The sequence below is a fragment of the Ursus arctos genome, unplaced genomic scaffold (assembly GCF_023065955.2).
Source record: "Ursus arctos isolate Adak ecotype North America unplaced genomic scaffold, UrsArc2.0 scaffold_22, whole genome shotgun sequence".
Taxonomy (NCBI): Eukaryota; Metazoa; Chordata; class Mammalia; order Carnivora; family Ursidae; genus Ursus; species Ursus arctos.
The window spans coordinates 61,943,414-61,968,429 of NW_026622897.1; the positions used below are offsets into that span (position 1 = coordinate 61,943,414).

The 25,016-nt window shown below is 41.1% G+C and overlaps 1 protein-coding gene across 5 annotated transcripts in view; it reads left to right on the plus strand.

The window, feature by feature from the left end:
• ZNF143 (zinc finger protein 143) overlaps positions 1–25,016 on the plus strand; it is a 56,866-nt gene that overhangs the window by 814 nt on the left and 31,036 nt on the right. For 2 of the 5 annotated variants that reach the window (XM_057316861.1, XM_057316863.1), the window contains exons 2-7: positions 16,328–16,442; positions 16,654–16,746; positions 17,579–17,662; positions 18,184–18,267; positions 20,131–20,327; positions 20,868–20,942. In XM_057316861.1, the coding sequence (XP_057172844.1) occupies positions 16,328–16,442; positions 16,654–16,746; positions 17,579–17,662; positions 18,184–18,267; positions 20,131–20,327; positions 20,868–20,942 (648 nt within the window). Of the gene's footprint in view, positions 1–16,323; positions 16,443–16,653; positions 16,747–17,578; positions 17,663–18,183; positions 18,268–20,130; positions 20,328–20,867; positions 20,943–25,016 lie in introns of all 5 variants that reach the window. The other 3 variants (XM_057316862.1, XM_057316864.1, XM_026486179.4) reach the window with 2 other exon arrangements.

Genomic DNA, 25,016 nt, shown 5'->3' on the forward strand with positions numbered 1-25,016 from the left:
CTGTTGCTTTTTAAAAAACATTTTAAGTTTTTTTCCCGCATAAACGAAGTTAAGCAAAAAATAGGAAGAATAGCATTGCTAAACCCATTATTTGTTTAAAGTCAGTTTCAGCCTTTGCTTTGGAAGTGTCTGATCAGCCGGTATGATCAAGTAGGGGTGTGATGAAAAATTGTAGGTTCGAGGTTGTCTTTTTCCTGAGTGTTATTAGAAGACACATGTTTTGCTAAGTTAAAAATCTGCGCAGTATTAATATTTGCTCTTACTGAATGCCTAGTTTAAGTTCATTGTTAAAGTTTTAGTAAGAGAGGTGATAAGGAGATCACCAAAAAGATAAGATGCATAACTAATTTTATCCAGGCATATTTTGACTACTTTGGAAATTACTTGGCAGTTTACAAATACTTGAGTGGCTGTTTTTTCTATAGCACTCTTTTATTTTTTAAAAATAATACCTTTATTGGTAAAATTTACATGCCTTACAATTAACCCATTTGAAGTATGTAATTAGATGGGTTTAATAAATTCTGTTGTGCCCCCATCACCACAATCCATTTTAAAACATGTTCATCACCCCAGAAAGAAACTGCCAGTTAAATTTCTCCTCATTTACCCTTAAACCTGCCCCTTTCACCAAACACTAATGTACAGGTTTGCCTACTCTGAACATTTCATGTAAATGGAATCATGCAGTGTGTGGGCTTTGTGACTGGCTTTTTTCACAGCGTATTTGCAAAGTTCATCAATGTTACAGCTTTTGTTAGTACCTCATTTCTCTTTATTGCCAGATAATATTTCATTGTATGGATCTAAGTTTTATTTAAACATTCATCTGTTGATGGACATTTGGGTTTTCACTTTTTGTCTAATATGCTGCTGTGAACATTTATGTACAGTTTTTTTTGTGGACATAGTTTTCTTTTCTCTGAGATATGTATATATACCTAGGAGTAGAATTTCTTGGTCGTATGGTAACTCTGTGCTCAACCTTTTAAGGAACTGTCAGATTTTTCCAAGGTGACTGCACCATTTTGCATCCCTCTCAGCAGTGTGTGAGAGCTCCCATTTCTCCTTACCCTTGCCAACACTTGTTATTACCTATCAGTCTTTCTGATGGTAGCCATCCTAGTGGGTATGATTTTGATTTGCATTTCCCAATGGCTAATGGTGTTAAGCATGTTTTTCATGTTTATTGGCCATTTGTATATCCTCCTGTGGAGAAATGTCTATTTGGATCTTTTCCCCATTTTGAAATTGGATTGTTTCTCTCTTATTGAGTTTTAAGACTTATTTGTGTAAAAGTCTTTATCAAATAGATGATTTGTAAAATGTCCATAGCCCTTTGCTGCCAGTTGGGATATTGTAGTGGAACAAGCATTCATCATGTTCTTCACAGAATGATGATCTAGCTAGATTGGGGGTTATGCCTCCAGCGGGTACTTTAGCTGTTACTATTTATGATGCATATGCAGTTTATGATCATGTCAGGAGATCTTTCTTTCTTTCTTTCTTTCTTTCTTTCTTTCTTTCTTTGAGGGGCACCTGGGTGGCTCAGATAGTTAAGCATCTGCCTTTGGCTTGGGTCATGATCTCCAGGTCCTGGGGTCAAGCCCCGCGTTATGCTCCCAGCTCAGTGGGGAGTCTGCTGCTCCCTCTGCCTCTGCCCCTCCCCCCTGCTTGTGCATGCTTTCCCTCTCTTTCTCTCTCTTAAATGAATGAATAAAAATCTTAAAAAAAAAATAAAATAAAGATTTGTTTATTTGAGAGAGAGCATGAGAGACTGCAAGCACGGGGGAGGGACAGAGGGAGAGGGAGAAACAGGCTCCCCATTGAGCAGGGAGCCCCATGCCCCATGCCCGGTCGAGCCCAGGACCCTGAGATCATGACCTGAGCCAAAGGCAGATGCTTTAACCGACTGAGCTGCCCAGGTGCCCCAGGAGAACTTTCTGAGTCTTGAGGTTTTTGTGATTACTTAATTTTGAAGTTTTTATCTAGTTGGTTTTTGTTTTTGTTTTGTTTTTTAAATCTGAGGTTTTACCTAGTTCTGGGTCTTTTTGCTCCTGGCTTGATTTCTTAAACAGTTGTGTCGTGTCATTGCTCCTTTCTGTGCTTAGTTTGCACTCATTTTAAGGGATGGCCTTTATAGGATAGTGTTTCAAACTTTGTTGTACTGTCAATCAAAATCATTTTGTTTTTAAGATGGATTTAGACTGAGAAATCTCCCTCTCCCTCATAGAAAAAAAAAATGAAAACAATGATACACTTTTGCCCACATTTTCCCATAAGTCTAATTCCAGTTTAAAACTATGCTGCAGGGGCACCTGGCTGGCTGTCAGTAGAGCGTGGGACTCTTGATCTATGGGTCGTGAATTCGAGCCCCACATTGTGTGTAGAGATTATAAATAAATTTTAAAATTCCATTATGAACTATTATTTCATGAAATAAATTATATTAAAACTATGCTGCAGTGGGAACTCTGCACCCTGTGGAAATAACTTGTCCATTAATGTGTAGACACAGGCTTTTAACTCCACAAATTACATTTTTTTTGTGCTTAAAATACTACTTTACTTAGCACTTAATTTCTGCTAGGCACTGAGTTAGATGATGTGTTGAGTGGTTTACGTATATACATTAAACTATTCTTTTCATTATGAACCTAAGTCAAATACTAGAGTTATCCCTATTTTACAGGTGAGTCAACTGAAGTTTGGAGTAACTTGTCCATTTATTATACGGCTTGATCCAGTGATTGGCTCAAGCCTAGTCTCTAGCTGAGTTATTCAGTAACATACCACATACCTACTTCTTTAACTTTTAAAATATAAGATGTCTGTATTTCCTAGAAAGATACAATATTTTGAGTGCTGTACATAATATGGCATAGCAGGGATGTTTTTGTGTTATTTATGCACATCTTTAAATAACAATGAATGCCTTTGGCCTTGTATTGAAAAATAGAGATTTTTTAGATAGTGCAGATGTAATGGTCACAAGAAGTTGGAGTCATTTATGAATGGCGGTTTATATATGCTATATACACACGTACGGTAGCATATTGTACAAGGTAAGGCATGATGAAAAGAGCGTTGGAATAAAAGAAGACCTAGTCTTAGACCTGTCTCAGACAGTTAGTTAGCCACGTCTTTATATGAATTGTATTCGTTTGTTCAACAAATATTTAGTAAGTATATACCACGTACCAGGCAGTCTTGCAGGCACTGAGAATTCAGAGGTGAACAACAAGCGGGGGCCCAGCCATGATGGAACTTAGAGTTCACTTAGAAATTCTGATAAGTACTATGAAGGAGATAGAGTTCTGTGGTGAAGAATACTGGGATGGTAGTAGAACGGTTATTTTAGATAAGTGACCTGGAACAGTATGTGCTAAAGCAGGAAGGTCAGCGTGGCTGGATGTGTACAATGGAGGACATTTGTAAAGCACTCTGCAACATGAGTTATGCTAAACTCTTTAGATATTTATTGAATATATAATCTTAGGTGTCAAAATTTTAAAGACCCGTGGAACACAGTACCTACCTTAGAAGGCTTATAGTCTAATTGGGCAGACTGGATGTGGAATTTAAAGGGCTGGTAAGAGGAGAGAGGAGCAGTAGATATCGGGAGTCAAGCCTTTCAGCCACAAATGAGGTCCGTAAACCTCACTTTACTCACCCGTAGAAAGAAAACTGGCAGGTTTTGAGTACATCTTGAGTGCTAAGGGCTTTATATGCGTTATTAACTTTCTTACAGTAGCCCTCTCAGGTGGATATTCTCCCATTTTTTCAAAAGAGAAAACGGAAGCTGAGCAGCAGGTTAATTGCCCAGGTACTGAACAAGACTCAAATGCAGAGCATACCAGCAAATTACTAATATACAGATGAAACCTATGATAATAAAACGTGGCTAGTAATTCACGGTGACCTGGGCTACAAGCCAAATAGCAGCAAATACTGTAGGATTCTCAGGTGACTGAGATCTAGCTAGTGAGGTAGTGAGGGACAGAGGCACCATGGAAGACAGTGACAATTACCAGCTGTTTCCTGTGCCTAGACTGCCCTTTCTACTCCTACCCGTAGGAGATGTTTACTTACCTTTTCATGCTGACATTTACATATCATCATCTTTGCATCCCTGAGGCAAAGTTAGGTGCTCCTTACTCTGTTAATGCTTCTGTTTATAATAACTTTAAAAATTGTTTTATTTTTTAAAGCCATGAAGGTCATACATGGTGAATATTTTTTTAACTTACAGTATGTATACAGTAAAAATTAAAAGTCCCTTCTCCACTCCACCCACATCTCCTTCTGGGAGGTAACCACTTGAGGTTTTTTTGTTTTTTTTAAAGATTTTATTTGTTAGAGAGAGAGAGAGAGAGAGAGCGCGCGCGTGCGCGCGCACAAGCAGGGGGAGGGCAGGCAGAGGGAGAAGCAGACTCCCCGCTGAGCAATTAGCCCAATAGGGGACTCCACCAGGACCCTGGGATCATGACCTGAGCAGAAGGCAGAAGCTTAACTGACTGAGCCACCAGGCGTCCCACCACTTGAGTTTTTAAATGTAAATACAAGCATATGCAGATATTTATATACATTTTTATAAAGATGAATATAGTCATACCATACATACTCTACCACAATTTGCTTTTCCCCCACTTACGATATATCTTGGATGTATTTCCTACCATTTCATATCTATCCCATTCTTCATGTCTGCATGTTTTGTTTATGGATGTCCTATAATTTCTTCTTTTGGGTGCACTTTTAGATTGTTGACTATTTTTTATTGTAGATAATACTACAATGAACTTTGCACACTTGAGAGTGTCTAATAAGTCCCAAGAAGTATTACTTGGTTGAAGACTTAGGTTTAAAATATTGATAATTGTTCTAAATGTTGTGGGGTTGTGTGTCCATCCAGTCCTGCACACTGTTTTAATGACCTGTTTTCACTTGTGTCCCACCATGGAATGAGTTTCTCATAAGCAAAGACCACTTCTTTTTACCTCCCTGTATCTCTAAAAGCTTGTGTGTGCAGACATGCGTACTTATATACATACACATGTATGTATTCACACATACACATATATACATGTATACGTATACTACTAAAAATATCAGTCCTGGATATTTATCTATCAAACATATTTTTTTAGTAGTTGATCATGGTAAATGTAAAGACCTATAGGAGATAAAATTCGAAAAGTAGATGGGAGCCAGATTGGAAAGTAGCCTGAATGTCAGACCAAGGAACTGGACTCAGACCTATCAGTAGTACAACTATAAACGATCGTAGGGGAAAATGTTCAAATCTGGAGGATTCTATCTTAGGATTCCTTTGAAAGGACCTTAAGTTCTTTCTTTTTTTTATAGTAACCCAAACTTGGGGCACCTGGGTGGCTCAGTCAGTGGAATGTCTGATTCTTGATTTCAGCTCAGGTCATGATGTCAGGGTTGTGAGATTGAGCCCCACCTTGGGCTCCGTGCTCAGCGCGGAGCCTGCTGGTCCATCTCCCTTCCCCTGTTTGTATGCACACACTCTGTCTCTCTATCTCTCTCTCTGTAAAACAAATAAATAAAATCTTTTAAAAAAAATCCCTTACAAAATGTACTTTGATTTCTATTTTTTTTTTAACATAAGGGTGTGGTGGTAGTTGCTGTTTTGCTTTAAACTACTTTTAAACAAAAGAGATTGAAATAGGTACATAATTATTTTGTGAGAACAAATGCATAGTTTTCTTAAGTTGGCATTTTTTTTTCAAAGACTTATTTGTCAGAGCACAAGCAGGGAGTGTGGCAGGCAGAGGGAGAAGCAGGCTCCCCGCTGAGCAGGGAGCCCCATGTGGGGCTACATCCCAGGACCCTGGGATTATGCCTTAGCTGAAGGCAGATGCTTAAGTGACTGAGCCACCCAGGTGTCCCTGGTATTCTGTGTTTTACAGAAGTTAATGAAAGAGTCCTAAAATAGATTTCTAGTATATCTAATCAGCTCCGGTAGGCTACAACTGGTAGGCTGTTTTTCCTCAACCCCAGTACCCTGAAGTTGTGTTCAGTTTTCTACTCTCAGGTTTGACTAGATAATATGAGACGAAAGAATCTAAATATATATAGAAATGTCATGCCTTTTCTACTTATACGTTTAGGGGAAGTAGAGTTGTTTTCCACAGAAAGGATGTACCTAGTGCCTCTATACTATATGTTCCCTCCTTTACAACTAGTGATTCAACTTGAAACTAATACTGTTCTTTAACACGGATAGATCTATTTAACTGAAGCATACTATGAGAATTTTAAAAACCTGGTTATCCTCTGAACTAATCTTGTATGAATCGTGATTGTCTTTCTGTTTCTGTTGGTTATTCAGTATATTGGGTACATAAACCTGCTATTGGCATCTATTACTTTGATTTTGAAATTTTGAATTTCAGCAATCTTATTCTCATTGAGTGAATAAAGTCAAAGGGTTGCACTTAAAAATGCATTTATAGGGGCACCTGGGTGGCTCAGTCCTTTAAGAGTCTGCCTTCGGCTCTAGTTGTGATTGCGGGCTTCCTGGATCCAGCCCCCTGTCGGGCTCTCTGTTCCGTGGGAGACAGCTTCTCCCTCTGCCTCTCCCCCCTGGCTCGTGCTCTCTCCCTCTGTGTCAAATAAATAAATAAAATCTTTTTAAATTTTATCATTATATATATTACATAATATACATATACACTATGTATATAAATATATATATTATAAAATGCATTTGTAATAAAATACCACTTTTAGCTGTTTCTTATATTTGGGTTCAAGGTAATATTTAGTTTGAAAAAAGGACACTAACTGCTAATAAAGATTTAAAAGCTTCCATAATATGCACTGAATTTGGAAACGGAGTCCATTTTCCAGAATGAAATGGTAGTTTGGAAAATGAAATATACCAAGAGTAGACGTATCCCTCAGAACGAAAAATCTGAAGATTCTTAAAGGTGAGCATCTCTCATTTTATCCCTTGTTGAAACTGCATTCCTCAAGGCTGAACAGGAGGACAACCCACAGAATGGGAGAAAATATTTGCAAATCCTCTATCTGATAAAGGATTCATATCTGGAATATATAAAGATCTCTTACAATTCAACAATAAAAAGACCACGCATTTTCAAAAATAGACAAAGGAGGGGCACCTGGCTGGGTCAATTGGTAGATCATTCACTCTTCATCTCAAGGTCTTGCTTTCAAGCTCCACACTGGGCATGGCGCCTACTTAAAATTTTAAAAAATTAAAAAAAATTTTTAAAACAGGCAAAAATAGAGAAAGGATCTGAGTAGATATTTCTCCAAAGAAGATATACCAAAGGTCAATAAGCACATGAAAATATGGTCAACATTATTAGCCGTAAGGGAAATGCAAATCAAAACCCCAATGAGATACCACTTCACACCCACAAGAATGACTGTAATCCAAGACTGATAAACTGTTAGCTAAGATGAGAAATTGAGAAATTGGAACCTGATACATTGCTAGTGGGAATGTAATATGGTGTAACTGCTTTGGAAAAGTTTGACAGTTCCTCAAAATTTAAGCATAGAGTTACCATATGACCCAGCAATTACATACATACATACATACATACATACATACATACCCCCAAGAGAAGTGAAACCTGTGTTCACACAAAAACTTGTACACCAATGTTTGTAGCACTATTCATGATGGCTAAAAGGTGGAAAATGGCTCAAATATCTAGATACAAACAACTCAGATGATTGGATAAATGAAATGTGGTACATTCATACAATTGGCCATTATTCAGCAATAAAAAGGAATGAAATACTGATATATGCTATGACATGGATGAACCTTGAAAACACCAAAGACCACATACTGTATAATTCCTTTTTATATGAAATATCCAGAAGAAGAAGATATATATAGAGAGAAAGTAGCTTAGTGATTGCCTAGGGTTTTGGTGGGGGAGGGATGAGGTTTTCTTTTTGGAAGTGATAAAAATATTCTGAATGTAGGTTGTGGTGATGTTTGTACAACTTTGAATACACTAAAGCCGTTGAAGTGTATACCTTAAGTGGGTAAATATTGTGGTATGTGGATTATAGCTCAGTAAACACATTTTTAAAGATGTATTTATTAGAGAGTGTGTGAGTGAGAGTGAGCGGGTGTGGGGGGGTGGGGAGCAGGGGCAGAGGGAGAGAGAAAGGGCTCGATCTCACAATGCTGAGATCATGACCTGGGCCCAAACCAAGAGTCAGATGCCCAACTGACTATCACCCAGGTGCCCCTCAGTAAAGATATTTTTAAAGAGAAAAGAGTAAGTAAGAGGAAGGTTCCTCTTGCATAATGCGTCTCCAAAGCCTGTTTTTGCTTGCTTGCTTCTCTGGCAGTACCCTTTTACAGTAGTAGGAGAATATAGTGAATAGACAGAGACATAGAGCTGTATAATCTCTTCTCATTTAGCTTAAAACTACCGGTAAGTAGGGGCGCCTGGGTGGCTCAGTTGTTAAGCGTCTGCCTTTGGCCCAGGGCATGATCCCAGGGTCCTGGGATCGAGCCCTGAGCCCTGCCCTGTTGGGAGTCTGCTTCTTCCTCTCCCACTCCCCCTGCTTGTGTTCCCTCTCCCGCTGGCTGTCTCTCTGTCAAATAAATAAATAAATAGTCTTAAAAAAAAAAACACAAAAACACTGATAAGTAGTAGTAATGCCAGGTGCTGTTCTAAGCAATTTATATTTATCCTTAAAACAGCTCTGTTAAGTACCCTCCTTTTATAGATAGGAAAACTGTGGCACAGAGCTGTTAAGTACTTGCCCCTGGTCACATAGATAGTATGTGGTACAAGGAAATTTTGAAGCAGGTTGGCTCCAGAGTCCTCATTTTTTTTTTTTTTTTTAAGATTTTATTTATTTATTTGACAGAGATAGAGACAGCCAGTGAGAGAGGGAACACAAGCAGGGGGAGTCGGAGAGGAAGAAGCAGGCTCATAGCAGAGGAGCCTGACGTGGGGCTCGATCCCAAAACGCCGGGATCACGCCCTGAGCCCAAGGCAGACGCTTAACCGCTGTGCCACCCAGGCGCCCCCAGAGTCCTCATTCTTAAGTACAATGTTATACTACCTCTTATAAGCATTCCTTCTGAGGTATAACCCACATTTTCTTATCTACCCATTGGGGCACCCTCCTTAGACGTTTCGTTCTAGTAGCTCATTACTGTAGATGCACTGCTTCTGCTCTAGAGAACAGGTAATTAAAGTATACTGTAATAAGTGTTATGTAGAGACAGAGTATCGTAGGAAATACAGCTAGAGCATTCTGACCCAATTTGGGAAGTTCAGATAAAATTTTCTGGTGGAATCAGACTGGAAGAGTTTAGCGTAGTAAAGAGAGGAGGAAGCGTTCTAGATGATGTGAATAGCAATGTATAGAGGCCTCGATGCAAGAGAGACGTTGGGCTTTTCTGGGAGTAGCAAATAACCCAGTAGCTCATGTAAGAGTTGCTGAGTCAGGTGGTTAGGTGTCAGACTTTGCCACTTCAACCTTTCTGAGCTTCATTTTCTTTATCTGCAAAATTGGGATAAAATGGTACTTTATTCGGGGCGCCTGGGTGGCACCGTGGTTAGGCATCTGCCTTCGGCTCAGGGCGTGATCCCGGTGTTATGGGATCGAGCCCCACATCAGGCTCCTCTGCTGTGAGCCTGCTTCTTCCTCTCCCACTCCCCCTGCTTGTGTTCCCTCTCTCGCTGGCTGTCTCTATCTCTGTCGAATAAATAAATAAAATCTTTAAAAAAAAATATTTTATTTGAGAGAGAGCACAAGCAGGAGGGAGGGATATGGGGAGAAGCAGACTTTTTTTTCAAAGATTTTATTTATTTGTCAGAGAGACACAAGCAGGGGGTGCGGCAGGCAGAGGGAGAAGCAGGCTCCCCGCTGAGCAAGGAGCCTAATGTGGGGCTGTTTCCCAGGATCCTGGATCATGACCTGAGCCGAAGGCAGACGCTTAATCAACTGAGCCACCCAGGGCTCCCTGTATTATTATTTTTATTAATATTATTAAATGATAGTATCATTACTAGAATTTTAATCAATATTGAGTGAATGTAGAATGTGAAGAGGTCGTGACTAGAACAAGACTGGACGATAGAGTGACTGACTTGTCTTCATTTGCCCAAGACTATCCCAGTTTTAAAACCAAGACCATACCCCCCCCATCCCCCACCCGTTAAAACAGAAAGCCCCATATTCCAGGGACCTCCTCAGGCTTGGGCAAATTGAAATGGTTGTCCAACCTACTAGAGAAGTTACTAGAGTCCAGATCATAATATTTGGACTCTGGGGAAATGGGAGAGTACTAAAGGTTTTGAGACAGAGAACTGCTGTGATTGGGTTTGAAAGCACTTGGACTGCGCTATGGAGATCGTATTGGAGGAAGGGAGGAGTAGACTTTTAGGAGGCTGATGTAATAATCCAAGTGGATGATGGTAGCCTCAATTAAGACAGTCTAATAGAAGTGCATTAATTTGACAGGTATTTAAGCAGTAGAGTGGTAGTTATTACTGATTGGCTGGAGAATAAGGGAGATTCAGTTACTGGGTTGGTGACTGCATTTGTCACGGAGATAGAAAATGCAGAAGGAGAATTTCATGGGAATCTTGTTGAGGTGGAGGTGACGATGGACCATGGAGGTCTTTGAGGCCAGTTAGCAACTAGGTAGATAGGTAGATCAGTAACTCTCAAGAGAAAGGACTAGATAGATTTTAGAGAGTTTATAAATTCCAGAAATCTTTGAAACCATGGGAGTGGATGTGATTGCTCAAGAGGTGAAGGGTATAAAATGAAAGGACAAACTAGGACAGAAACCTGAGGATCCTAAGTCTTTAGAAACCCACAGGAGAAACTGAAAAGGATTAGCTAGGAAGTTGGAGAGGACCAGGAGCGTGTGGATGCCGCGGAGCCAAGGCAAGAGAGTGTTGCAAGTAGGTAAAAGGTCAGTGGCATTAAGTCAAGTATGATACAACTGAAAAATGTCCATTATATTTTTTTAAATATTTATCTATTGTCACATTAGGTCCTTTTTTAAACTTCTTAAAAATCTAAGGGATAGTCTTCCGTGTTCCGTTTGATGAGTTTTGGCAGGTGTATCCGCCCAGATGACCATCACTCAGAGGAAGCCCCCCGACCTTGTAACCACTGTAGATTAATTTTGCCTGTTCTTGGAAGTTATTTTAGTGGAATAATACAGTATGTACTGTATTCTATCTGTCTTCTCTCCACACGGTAGTTTTGAGATTCATCACTGTTATTGTATGTATAGTAACCTGTTCCTCTTTATTGCTCAGTAATATTGCATTATATAAACTTATCACAGCATCTTTATCCATTCTTTAATTAATGGATACTTAGGTTCTTTTCAGTTTGGAATATTATGAATAAAACTGCTGTGGACAATTCTTGTACAAGTCTTTTTGCGGACATATATTTTCATTGGGTAAATAAATACCTAGGAATGGCCACTGAACGTTATGTTAAACTGGAGATTAGTGACCAGCCAGGGCAGTTTCCATAGAGTTAGGGGCAGAAACCAGATAGATGGTAGTGGGAAGTCAGGAAGTATTGTTAGTAACAACTGTTAAGGAAATCTAGCTAAGGGATGCCTGGGTGGCTGAGTTGGTTAAGTGTCTGCCTTCCTCTCAGGTCATGATCCGTGGGTCCTGAGATGGAGCCCCCTGTGTTGGGCTCTCTGCTCAGTGGAGAGCCTGCTTCTCCCTCTCCCTCTGCTGCTTCCCCTGCTTATGCTCCCTCTCTCTCTCAAATAAATAAATAAATAAAATCTTTTTAAAAAACAAAAGAAACCTAGCTAAAATAATCTAGTCTAAAAAGGAGGAAAGACAGAGACTAGTAGCTTAAGTCCAGAGGTGAGATTTTATTTTATTTTATTTTTGTGTTTTTTAAATTCTTGATGGGAAGGAACTAGTAGAGAGAGAGAGAGGGATTGTTTGCAGAAGAGGTCCCTGAGATCCCCAAGGAGGAAAGACAAATGCAATGCATGTTGGAGGAATTAGTCTTACCTTGTAGGAAGGTAAGTAATCTGGTAGGAGAGAGAGGGAGGAAGTGTGTGGAAATGCAGTCAAGTGATAGGTTTATCGGCCAAGAGTTCCTCTCTGACGACTTTTGTACTTTCTGTGAGGCTGCGAGCTGAATCATTTGCTGAAAATGAGGTGGCAGGGACAAGGGGGAGGGAGAGCAAGAAGGGAGTGGGGGATATAGAGGTTTGAGGCAAATGGAGAATATTTTAGGGGGCCTGCCTGGCTCAGTCAGTAGAGCATGTGACTCTTATCTTGGGGTTGTGAGTTTGAGCCCCACGTTGAGGTACAGATTACTTAAAAATAAAAAAATCTTTAAAAAAAAGAAAAATATTTTTAAGTAGTTACTTTGAAGAAACAAACTTTAAGTGTGCTGGACAGGTTTGGGGGTTCAGAGGAGGTTGGAAGAGCTCAAGAACTTTTGTGTCCCTGAAGATCTGTTCCATTTATTCATTCATTCATTCATTCATTCATTCATTTTAAGATTTTGTTTTTTTAAAGTAATTTCTACACCCAACACGGTGCTCGAACCTACAACCCCGAGATCAAGAGTCACACACTGTACCAACTGAGCCAGCCAGGCCCCCCAGGACTGTTCCACGTAACTATCAAATAAGTTATCAGATCTGAAGAGTGCTTTGTGAATAGGAAGCCTACACAGATAGTTATCACTGCCTAGAGTATATGTTTAGACTATCCACATTTAGTGTCCTATTCAATGCCTTTTTGGACAGAGGATCTGTTTTGTTTAGGAGTTGTGTATCAGGAATGCCGTCTGTAATTTTCATAGTTGTCTAACAATTATGCTTTGCTTCTCTTACCACGATAAAAAGAACAATTTGAGTAATAAAATATTAACATATGCAGTGTTTATCTTGGAGAAGTAAAGTACAATTAGCATACATAATAGTTTTGAAATGACTTTATGCTGTTTTCTTTTTTAAGTAGGCTCCACACCCAGCACAGAGCCCAATGTAGGGCTCGAACTCACAACCCTGAGATCAAGATCTCCCAAAGGTAGAGGGAAAAGCAGACTCCCCACTGAGCAGGGAGCCTGACTCAGGGCTCAGTCCCAGGACACTAAACTGACTGAACCCCCTAGCTCTTTTTAAACAAATTATGGTAAAAAGCACAACATAAAATTTACACTTTAACCATTTTTAAGTATAATACAGTAGTGTTAACTGTATACACAGTGCTGTGCTACAGACCTCTAGAAAGTTTTCATCTTGCAAAAATGCATCTCTAGGGAAAAACAAGTCCCCCTTTCCCTGTCCTCTAGTCCCTGGCAGCCACCATTCTACTTTCTGAGAGTTTGACTACTTTAGATACTTTGTATTAGTGGAATCATGCCGTATTTGTCTTTTTTTTTTTTTTTTAAGATTTTATCTATTTATTTGAGAGAGAGAGCACAAGAGAGAGCACAAGAGAGAATACAACCAGGAGGAAGGGCAGAAGGAGAGGGAGAAGCAGACTCCCTGCTGAGCAGGGAGCCCCATGTGGGGCTCAGTCCCCCTGGGATCATGACCTGAGCTGAAGGCAGACACTTACCCGACTGAGCCCCCCAGGTGTCCCATGGTATGTTTGTTTTCCTTAGGCTGACATGCATCATCATCCTCCAGAAAGGCAGGGACTTTATTTATTACACACTGTGTCTTCTAGGAGATTCCTGTAGTGCTTCGGGACAGCCTCCTCTGTGTCTGATTTCGGCCCATGATTCATTATTAAAGCACGTGAAATTGACTACTTTCATAAGGTGGCCCATTCTAAAGATACTGTATGTATCTTACATGGTGATTTCCACACATCCCAAAAATGCCAGTGACAGAAATGATCAAGAAGACGTGATGATGGAGATGACGTGAGCAGCTGCAGAGTGCTCAGTCTCTGGCTCGCTTATTCCTTTTCTTCACTCTCATATTTCCCCCATGTGATCATTTTCTGAACAAAGGCCTTTGTGTCCCAGAGTCTTTTTTGAGAACTTTAAAAAGAAAATGCGCTATTTACCTTATTATCTCTGGTAATTGTAGTGCCATTTGAACTCCTCTAAGCCCTTTCTCCCATCACTCCTTCAGGTATTTGCTAGCAGTTTGTGTCCAGGAAGCAGCTGTCTCTTCATCTTTCAGTTAGCGTAGCTTTTTCCCCCATTAGGATCGCAACTCTGGGCGCTGAAGCCTTGAATGTAACCGTTGAGCAGCTTTCAGACGTTTTATTTATTGTGCTTACGTCAGGTGCCCCTGATGCTCTGAATTGTAGCTGTTTGGGGATGATAAGTAATTGAATGAGAATGGCAAACCTTAGACATTTCTTAACATCATGACCAAATTACCTTGTAATCTGCCTTTTACAAAATTCACCTCCTAGAATACTGCAGAAATCACAATGCTAACTACATCTTTATAGGTGTTTCCCTTCCACTTCCTTATCTTAATTTGTTTCTGTTACAGAGTGACAGAACTTGTTCTGAAAATTAACCTCTCCCAATCCTATTCTCATCAGGCCTCTTAACAGCAGAATACTAGTGTTATTTTGAGGCCTCTCTATTAGCCCTTAGGGGTAGCAAGGAAGTGTTGAAGTTTTAGTCCTTATGAACAGTTGTGGATACGAATCTTTCAGGACACCCTGAAAAGTCAGCCTTTAATTGCCTTTTATCACCATGGTGATACTTTCCTGTGAGCCTAAACTACAGTTCCTGCCTTTAATCCAAAGGGTACAGTTTATAGTGTTTCCAAAACAAAAATCTTCAAGTAGTCATAAATATAATTGCAAATTATTATCATCCGCACATTGTTGTTTTAAGTACTGACACTAAAATCAGACCAGAAGACCTGGAAAGTCTTCAAGAGATTCTCTGGTCCAATTCCTTGGCTCAAGGCAGCTGAGTTATGGCATCTCCTGTTTGAAGCAACTCAGGGCCCATAGAGATAGTGGGACCTGGAAGTAGGAAAAGAGAGGAAGGGGATTGTGGTGGTGACTGGTAAAAGAACCATTCATTCATCCATTTAGGTAGCACCTGTTGTGTGTCTGTTACGTGTCAAGTACCTTTTAGACCTGTGAGTCAGCACTGAGCAAGCAGATAAAAATCCCAGTGCGTTGTAGCAGAGGGAAAATAGATAAGACACAAACTAAACAGGGGCGCCTGGCTGGCTCAGTCCGTTAAGCATCGATTCTTGATTTTGGCTCAGGTCATGATCTCAGGGTCATGAGATCGAGCCCCATGTTAGCCTCTGTGCTGGGTGTGGAGCCTGCTTAAGATTCTCTTTCTCTCTTTTTCTCCATCTTCCCCTCTTCACCCCTCCCTTTCTCCCTCTAAAACAAAAAGAAACTAAATAAATAAACACATGTAATATGTCAATAGTAAGTGCTATGCAGAAATATAATAAAGGAGGGAAGAGGGATAGGGTATATCATAGGTGGGAGGTGCAGTTTGAAATGAAGTGAACAAGGAAGCTCTCGTTGGGTAACAACATTAAACAAATACTTGAAGAAAAGGAGGGAATAACGATGAAGATACTGCAAAGCATGTTTCAGGCAAAAGGAACATCAAATGTAAAGGTCCTGAGGCAACATCACCCAGTACGTTTGAGCAAAAGGAGGGACACCAGTGCGGCTGAAATGAAAAGAATGAGATGGAGGTCGGTAGGAAGGGAGGGGCAAGATCGTCGGCCTCATAGGCCAGGGTAAAGACTTTTGGCTTTACTCTGATCAGCGACCAGAAGGTTTTGAGCTGAAGAAGGACATGATCTAACTATTCCTTTCTAAAGGGTACAGTGACTGTTGTGTTGAGAGGAGACTGTGGGGAGGTCACAGTGGCAGCAGGGACCCCTTAGGGTGCTGTATGGCCGTCATGTGGGCAAGAGGTGGGAGTGGCTTGAATCAGGGCAGTGATGGCAAAGTGAGAAGGGGCCAGAGTCTGGACGGCTCTCTGCGGATCAAGGCAACAGGATTGTGGGAATAAGTGGGAATCTTCACCGTCTTAAACCCAAAGAACTCTTCTCCATGTTAAACCCAAAGTTGTGGAAACTTTAGACATGGGACAAAACCGATAGGCAAAAGTTGTCAGTGTGCTCACTAGTTTACTGATGAATTATGGAAAGCGTGCTTTGGACTTTGGGTTAATACTCTTATCCTGCATATTAAGTGAAATTTCAGCTTATTTCAAACACTGTTTATTTCTGTAGCAAATTTCTGTGGTTCATAAATATTCTTTGTAGCTTTTATTTGCATTGTTCTTTGTTCTCAAGTGCCTATATTTCTCTTCAAGGTAGAAAATGTTGTTAGCCCAAATAAATCGAGATTCTCAGGGAATGACAGAGTTTCCTGGAGGAGGAATGGAGGCTCAACACGTTACCCTGTGCCTGACAGAGGCAGTAACGGTGGCAGGTGAGCAGTTTTATTTGAGGGGATCACGTGGGTTCTCTTGCTGTGGACGCTGGGTGCAGGAGGGCAGGGAAATATTTTTTTAAATGCTAGAAGAAATCCCATTTGAGTCTTAAGCAATCTGCCTAATGCCTAATTGTCATTTAAAAAACTTAATTTAGACAGCATGTACGTGTTGATAGTTATCTAAAGAAAATAACTTTTTTTATAATAGATGGTGACAATTTAGAAAATATGGAAGGTGTAAGCTTGCAAGCAGTAACACTTGCAGATGGTTCGACTGCTTATATACAGCACAATTCTAAAGGTACGTGCCACAAACACAGCCCGTTGGTTAGTACCAGCAACGCATCACCTCAGAGTTGGAGCTCCCAGCAGCTACACCCCTTCCCAACCCGTCCTAAAGTTGCCGTATTGCATATGGTAGTTTTTAGTAGTTTCAGGGTAACTTACATTTGTTTTGATAATTTGGGGACACCCTTTGAGATATTTGGAATATACTCTGGGGTGTCAAAATTAGTGGGGAAATGGGGGAGTGTCCCCAACCTCTTCCTAGTAAGACCCTTCTTGCTTTTTTACTTCAAGTTATTATGTCATGTTTTTACAAAACGTGCGTGGAAGTACAGACGCTTGGTTTTGCTTATATAGCATTATCTGTAAATCAGCGTTTACTTTGCTCCAAGAAATAGCTCAGTTCTCCAACGCCTTGTTTTTATGGGAACCTACTGAGCACATGTATCCACAGTCAAGGGACTTCTAGCACCCGGGAATGAGGACGACATCTGGCCTCAGACACACTGACGTATCTGTCAGTCTTCCCCGTTTCAGCTTCCCTGTAGTCGGGGTCACTGCTCCTAAGTGGCTCTGAAAGGTGAATAGATTCGCTGTGATGAGCCCCTCTTCGTCTTGAACTTATTTAATGGGAAATTGGAGGGGAGGAGGAATGGCTGAGGGGGGATTTTCTGCTTTCTGTAGGATCGCTGGATGTGGCTTTGAATTGCCTCAGAACAGTGAGGGAAGAATCAAGACAAAGATGATCTTAAGTAGCGTGTGTTTTTATAGCTGGTACCATCTTGAAATTGTATAAAGTTTAAAAAGTTTGCTTGTGCTGATTTGTTGGCTTCAATCTTCTATCCCAGATGGCAAGCTCATTGATGGCCAGGTCATTCAGTTGGAGGATGGTTCTGCTGCCTATGTTCAGCACGTACCCATACCTAAAAGTAGTAAGTATTTGATACTTACTCTCCTGATTCTCATACTTCAGTATTTGCTGCCTCCAGCTACCTCTTACTGTGTAAACTTGGTTCAGGTCTCTAGTTCTCCTTTTGAAAGGGGAGATCAGTAGGTGTCAAAGAGAGGATCTAAAGACTATTAGGACTTCATTAAGACTTTGTCTTAAAAATAATAGGAAAGAAATTACTGGACGACACTCTAGAGATAAATGGACAACAGTCCTACGTGAATGTTTCTATCATTTGAGCTAACTCCTACATGTCTCTCATTTTCTTTTTTCCCCCTTCTTTCAACTCTCCTTATTCCCTAGTATATATTCCTAAAATGAGTATTCTACTACGTTTTTATTAAGCACTTACTTAGAGTAGCTTTACTGAAAATACTGTAACGTTTAAAGGCTCATAAAGCACGTGTAGGGTTTTATAACGTGTTTAATGGTTTCTTGACTCTTACTGCGGAGTCATCAGATCGTTAGAAAACATGGGATCTAAATGTAAGCATTGTTCTTGAGCAGGGGACAGTTTGCGCTTAGAGGACGGCCAGGCGGTGCAGCTGGAAGATGGAACTACAGCGTTTATTCACCACACCTCCAAAGGTAAACTAACTGTCGAGGTAGGAGTAAGCGAGAGTGGGGGTGCGGGAAAAATAAGACCTGCCTATATGTGCTGAGGACTGTCACGTAAAAGATTTGTGCTTGTTCGCTGAAATAGAAGACGGCAGATTTGGGCACAGTCTAAGGAGAAACTTTCTAATCATTTGAGCTGTCCAGCAACAGGTTGGAATAGCAAACGGCTGGTCGCTGAAGACTTCAAATAGAGGCTGCTATTAGAATATGAAATTAAACATTTGAAAGTTAAATTGTTGATTTTTTTCCTCTTAAATATAATTTTTTAAAAGATTTTATTTATCTGTTTGAGAGAGAGAAAGAGAGAGAGAGTACGAGCAGGGGGGAGAAGGAGAAGCAGGCTCCACGCTGAGCAGGGAGCCTAATGTGGGACTCAATCTTGACCAGGACCCTGGGATCATGACCTGAGCCGAAGACAGACACTCAGCTGACTGAGCCACCCAGGCACCCCTTGAATGTAATTGTAAAGCAAGATGCTTTGCCTATCGTGTTGGTCTTTAAAACAAAATAAAAATTTTAAATTTATTTGAAGCAAATGTGGGAAAATGTTAATGCTTATTAAATTCATGTAGGGAGGCCCAGGGGTTTGAGGGGGAATGCATAGGAGTAATGAGCATAGCTCTGCAGCCAGACTATCTGGGTTCAAATCTGAGCCTGTTGTCTTTTAGCTATGTGACCTTGTCAGATTATTTAACCTCCCTGTGCTTCAGTTTCATCCTCTGTAAAATGAGTGTTACGATAAGTATCCACATCATAGGATAGTTGTGAGGACAAAATGTGCAAACATATGTAAAGCACAATATTTGTCACAGAGTGAAGGCTTAATAAATGTTTGCTATTATTACCTTATAGAATATTTTATAGAATGATGTAACATGTTTTAGAAAGACTTTATTCATTTATTTATTTTTTTAAAAAGATTTTATTTATTTATTTTACAGAGATAGAGACAGCCAGGGAGAGAGGGAACACAAGCAGGGGGAGTGGGAGAGGAAGAAGCAGGCTCCTAGCAGAGGAGCCCGATGTGGGGCTCGATCCCAGAACGCCGGGATCGCGCCCTGAGCCGAAGGCAGACGCTTAACTGCTGTGCCACCCAGGTGCCCCTAGAAAGACTTTAGTTGTGAAACCAAAGGGAGAAATTTTTTGAAATTTAGAATACTTGGGGCTCCTGGCTGGCTCAGTCGTTAAGCGTCTGCCTTTGGCTCAGGGCATGATCCCAGGGTCCTGGGATCGAGCCCCGCATCGGGCTCTCTGCTCCGCTGGGAGCCTGCTTCTTCCTCTCCCACTCCCCCTGCTTGTGTTCCCTCTCTCGCTGGCTGTCTCTCTGTCACATAAATAAAATTTAGAATACTTAACATTTGTAAGTAAATTTGTCTAATTAAAGTTGAGAAAAAGTAAACTCTGAATTTATTTCTTTAGCAGTGGGACTTAGTCACAGGTTCATTGTGATAGTTTGGATTTATCATTTCACAATGCTGTATATTTCTTGGTATGCTTGTTTAGAAGGAAAAAAAGCCCATGGACTTTGGAGTCATCCTGACATGAATTTAGATCGTGGTTTCTCCACATACTGATTTTGACATTAATTGTTAGTTTTCTCAATTTTCTGGTTCCTAAGGAAAGTGACTTTACTTCCCCCAAACCTCAGTTTCCCTTTTATAGAATGAGGGAGAGGTAAATATACCCACCTCAGAGCATGTTGTGAGGACTGAAGGAAATCACACATGTAAGGCACATGGACCTACTCAGCCACAGTTCTTTCCCGTCTTCCTTGAAATCTGTAACTCTGTCAGACCGCCTTTAACTTCATGCCCTTCTCTTCCCCTCCCCCAGACAGTTATGACCAGAGCGCATTACAGGCAGTGCAGCTGGAAGACGGCACCACAGCGTACATCCACCATGCGGTGCAGGTCCCGCAGTCCGACACCATCTTGGCGATTCAGGCCGACGGGACGGTGGCGGGCTTGCACACCGGGGACGCCACGATTGACCCCGACACCATCAGTGCTCTGGAGCAGTATGCAGCAAAGGTACAGCGTTCCACGCTGTCGGGGACGTCCCAGATACAGCTTCTTCACTGTACTTTATCGAATAAGAAACGAGCAATTTCAAAGCCAAAATCAGACAGCCTTGAGGAGAAGATCAGCATCGATCGTAAAAGAAGAGAAGCGTAGGGAGAAATAGTTGGATGCAGACGACAGGAGTGAGATAAGAGCGTATAGGAAAGAAGTAGTGACTGATAAGTCACTAAAGGTCTACTCAAGGATGAGCGCCGTAAAACAAATCGTAAAGTATAGATGGAACAGTTTATGAATTAAGAAGCAGAAATTAGAGATTGGAAAAAATGAAGGAAAGTCTCGGTTACGTTTTACATCGAAAGGGCTGCGTTTTTTTCCTCCACTGAACATATATCTTTCATATAATTTAAAAGATTTCCTTTCCCCACTTTTTATAATAAGTAGAAAATTTCAAACAAGCACAAAAATAAATGATAATGAATGCCTATGTACTTATCACCTAAAGAAATGCCAAAAGGTGAAACTTCTTCAAGCTTTATTTTATTCCTCTAGGTGTCCATTGATGGAAGTGAAAGTGTAACAGGTACTGGAATGATTGGAGAAAACGAGCAAGAGAAAAAAATGCAGGTATGTAAAGCTACTTTTTTTTTTATAGAAGAATCTCTTTTCTCTTAGCATTTGAAGGCCTTTCTGTAAATGAAAGCAAGAATAGCCAACTCACTACCTCTGTAGGAAAATCTTGTCAGAGAAAAAGTGTACGTATTAGGCAGTAGCTTTCTTGAACTACCTCTGGTCTCAGGATTTATTATGGATGCAAAGTGGCATTAAAGACAGAAAAATATCCCAGAAATCTAAATGAAGTTTGTGTTCTGGAATCTGAGGCAGTTTTGGAGACCAGAGGATCTTATGACTGCCTCCACCCATGGCAGGTTGTGGGTCCTTCCTCTGGGGCCCCAGCATTATTGGCGACGAGCTCACCCTCCCTACTTTGCTCTTTATGTCTTTTTGTTTCTTCTGCTTCCGTCTGATTCCCTACATAATTCCCTTTTCAACTCCATAGAGAAGGACCAGCCTCGCTAATCATCATCATTCCTACTGGGCAGAGCTGTGTATGTTTTTTGTCCCAGACTGCTTCCCAGGCTGCACAGGGCCACGGGCTGGCTATCCTTGATTCAGATGCTCACCCTGGGTCCAGTCATTGGGCCTCCATTACCCAAACGACAGCCCAGAGCAGCGGTGCCTCTGAAAGTGTTATAGTAAGTGCAAAGTCGTTGCAGGTGCTTTCTGGCAGATACACAAGTCAAAAATCCCAAACTTGGCGTAATTCAAGATTCTGTTTTGAATTACGTGTTTGTGTGGGGAGTGGGTGTTTGGGTGGGTTTTGGGGGTTATATAACCATTGTAGCATATTCTTGCTTTCTTTATTTTTTAAGATTTTATTTATTTATTTGACAGAGAGAGACACAGCCAGTGAGAGAGGGAACACTAGCAGGGGAAGTGGGAGAGGAAGAAGCAGGCTCCCAGCGGAGGAGCCTGATGTGGGGCTCGATCCCAGAACGCTGGGATCACGCCCTGATGAAGGCAGACGCCTAATGACTGAGCCGCCCAGGCGCCCCCATATTCTTGCTTTAATGGCGCCCCTTATTTCCTCAGCGGTTATCTCAGATAGTTTGCTGGTCGTTCCCTCATGGCGGTTGCTTGCACTCCGTGAGAGTTCTAGCAAATGTAGGTCCTGTTCAGGGCCCTCATTTTACCTTGAGCATGAACGTCACCCCTGAATAACACGGAGTGATACTATTAGAGGTTATCAAGAAGATTTTATGTTTATAATAATAGTAAATGATAAAATAACAGGAATCACTGAAATCGCTGGTAGAAATGTGATACTTTGGGACGCCTGGGTGGCTCAGTCCGTGAAGCGTTTGCCTTCGGCTCAGGTCATGATCCCAAGGTCCTAGGGTGGAGTCCCTCATCGGGCTCCTTGCTTAGAGAGGAGCCTGCTTCTTCTGCCTGCCACTCCCCCAGTTGTGCCCTCTCTCTCTCTCTCTCTCTGACAAATAAACAAATAAAATCTAAAAAACAAAAACAAAAACATGTGATACTTGTAAACATTGCTGAAGAGCCAGCATTTCTGTTTACTCTCCGAAGTGGTATCATGAAGGGGCAGTAGTATAAACACAGTTTGCAATTCACCAAGCCCATCAGCTTTGAAACTATGGGATTCTTGGTGAAATTTTCAAGTCTTTGAATTCATAAAATGAGAAATATTTTTTGTGCTGCGTATGTGAACCACCGAGCCAAGCTCTGCTGAGATGCGGATGTGATGTAAGTATATTCGAGAGACGTAGGCCGTGCCTTGGAGTCGACCTCTTAGAGGGACTGACAATTAAGTCTTTAAATAATGGAATAGTTTTAAAGAGAGAAAGTTGTAGCTACAGTTGTACTAAACTCTAATACAAAATAGGTCTTACCAAAAAATGGGTGAATTTACCACTGGGCTGTACAACGTTATACTATTATCATAAAAGTCTATCTATTACTGGGCCATCTGGGTGGCTCAGTCGGTGAAGCATCTGCCTTCAGCTCAGGTCATGATCCCAGGGTCCTGGGTCGGTCTGGGAGTCCGCTTCTCCCTCTGCCCCTCACCGCACTCGTGCACTCTCTCTCTCTCAAATAAATAAATAAAATCTTTTTTTAAAAAAAAGGTCTGTCTATTACCATCAGTAATTATTTCTGAATCCAGAAACATAACTAGTTCAGTACTGCTAAAGCAAAATGTAAGAAGCCCTGTTACTATAGACGTAGAACCATTTGGTGTTGGTGCCAATAGACAAAGAAACAGAAGGAAGTTGACTAGGATTTCTTTTGTACCTGTAGCTTTTGCTCCTTTGCCCTTTGTACCTCTCCTTTACAGGCTAGATCTATGCTATCCAATATGGTAGCCACGCGTGGCTATTGAGCACTTGAAATGTGGCCACTCAGAATTGAAATGTGCTGTGAGTGTAAAATACATACAGGATTTTGAAGACTTGTTATGAGAAAAAGAAAATATCTCAATAATATCTCATATTGATTATATGTTGAAATAATACTATAGACATATTGGGTTAAATAAAAGAATTACTAAAGTTAATTTCACCTGTTTCTTTTTACTTTTTAAATGTGGCTACTAGAACATTTTTTTTTTTAAAGTAGGCTCCAGGCCCAGTGTGGAGCCCGACCTGGGGCTTGAACTCACAGCCCTGAGATCAAGACCTGAGCTGAGATCAAGAGTTGGATGCTTAACCGACCGAGCCACACAGGCACACCTAGAACGTTTTATTTTTTAAAGATTTTATTTATTTATTTGACAGAGAAATAATGAGAAAGCACAAGTGGACAGAGCGGCAGGCAGAGGGAGAGGGAGAAGCAGACTTTCCACTGAGCGGGGAGCCTGACGTGGGGCTTCATCCCAGGATGCTGGGATCATGACCTGAGCTGAAGGCAGATGCTTCACCGACTGAGCCACCCAGGCGTCCCACCCCTAGAACATTTTTAATTACATATGTGGCTTGCACTTGTGACTCTAATTTCTCTTTATTAGTGCTGACCAGAAGTTCATGAATGCTCCCTTCTTTCGTGCAGTTTAGTGCCATAGTTAAGGTTGAGAGCCCAGTACATGGTATTAAAAGGTCAGAATATCCCAAAAGAACCGCTGCAAATAAGCAGCAGAGTAACCTCTTGGCTTGTGTCGCGGTGCTCCTACTTCTGCCAGAATGCTTTAGAAGTTGTGGCTCTGTGCTTGGCTGAACTCTAAAATAAAGAGATCTGTAGCTAATGCAGTAGAGGTTTTGTAAATAGTCTTGTTTCAAAGCTCTAGATTTTTGTTTTCATTTGATTCTTATAGTTTAGAACTTTTTCTTTCATCTGTAACATAAACATACTAATTGTGGTGCTGAATTGATCTCTTATATGAAACCAGATTTCGTAAGACCAGAAAGACCTGAAGTATCTAAAGCAGCTGTGTTCATGGCTGGCGGGGGGGGGGGGGCAATTTTGCCACCCCCACCAGGAGACATTTAGCAGTGTTCGGTGACAATTTTGGTTGTCACATTTGGGGGAATATTACTGGCATATAGTAGGTAGAGGTCCTGCAAGGCATAGGACAGCCCCCACCACAAAGAATTATCCTGTTCAAAATATCAGTAGCGCCAAATTTGAAAACCCTGGTCTAAAGTACTCTATTTAAGAATGTCCAGGTGGGGGCGCCTGGGTGGCTCAGTCGTTAAAGCGTCTGCCTGCGGCTCAGGGCGTGATCCCGGCGTTATGGGATCGAGCCCCACATCAGGCTCCTCTGCTCGGAGCCTGCTTCTCCCTCTCCCACTCCCGCTGCTTGTGTTCCCTCTCTTGCTGGCTGTCTCTATCTCTGTCAAATAAATAAATAAAATCTTAAAAAAAAAAAAAAAAAAAAAAGAATGTCCAGGTGTTCCTTTGTGAGAACTGTAAGGCTGATGGGGTGGGTATTTGGGGGAGACTCTGACTGCTGTCATTGCCCTCATGCTATACCATCCTTAGTTAAGTGGAAAACAGCATGGTATTAAAGTAGCATGCACGTGTAATAAAAAAACCACGTAGTTTCTGCTCTGCCATGTAGGAGCTGTGTGACTGAGCAAATTACTTGACTTCTCTGGATCTGAGCTTTCTCATCTACTTAATGAGGAT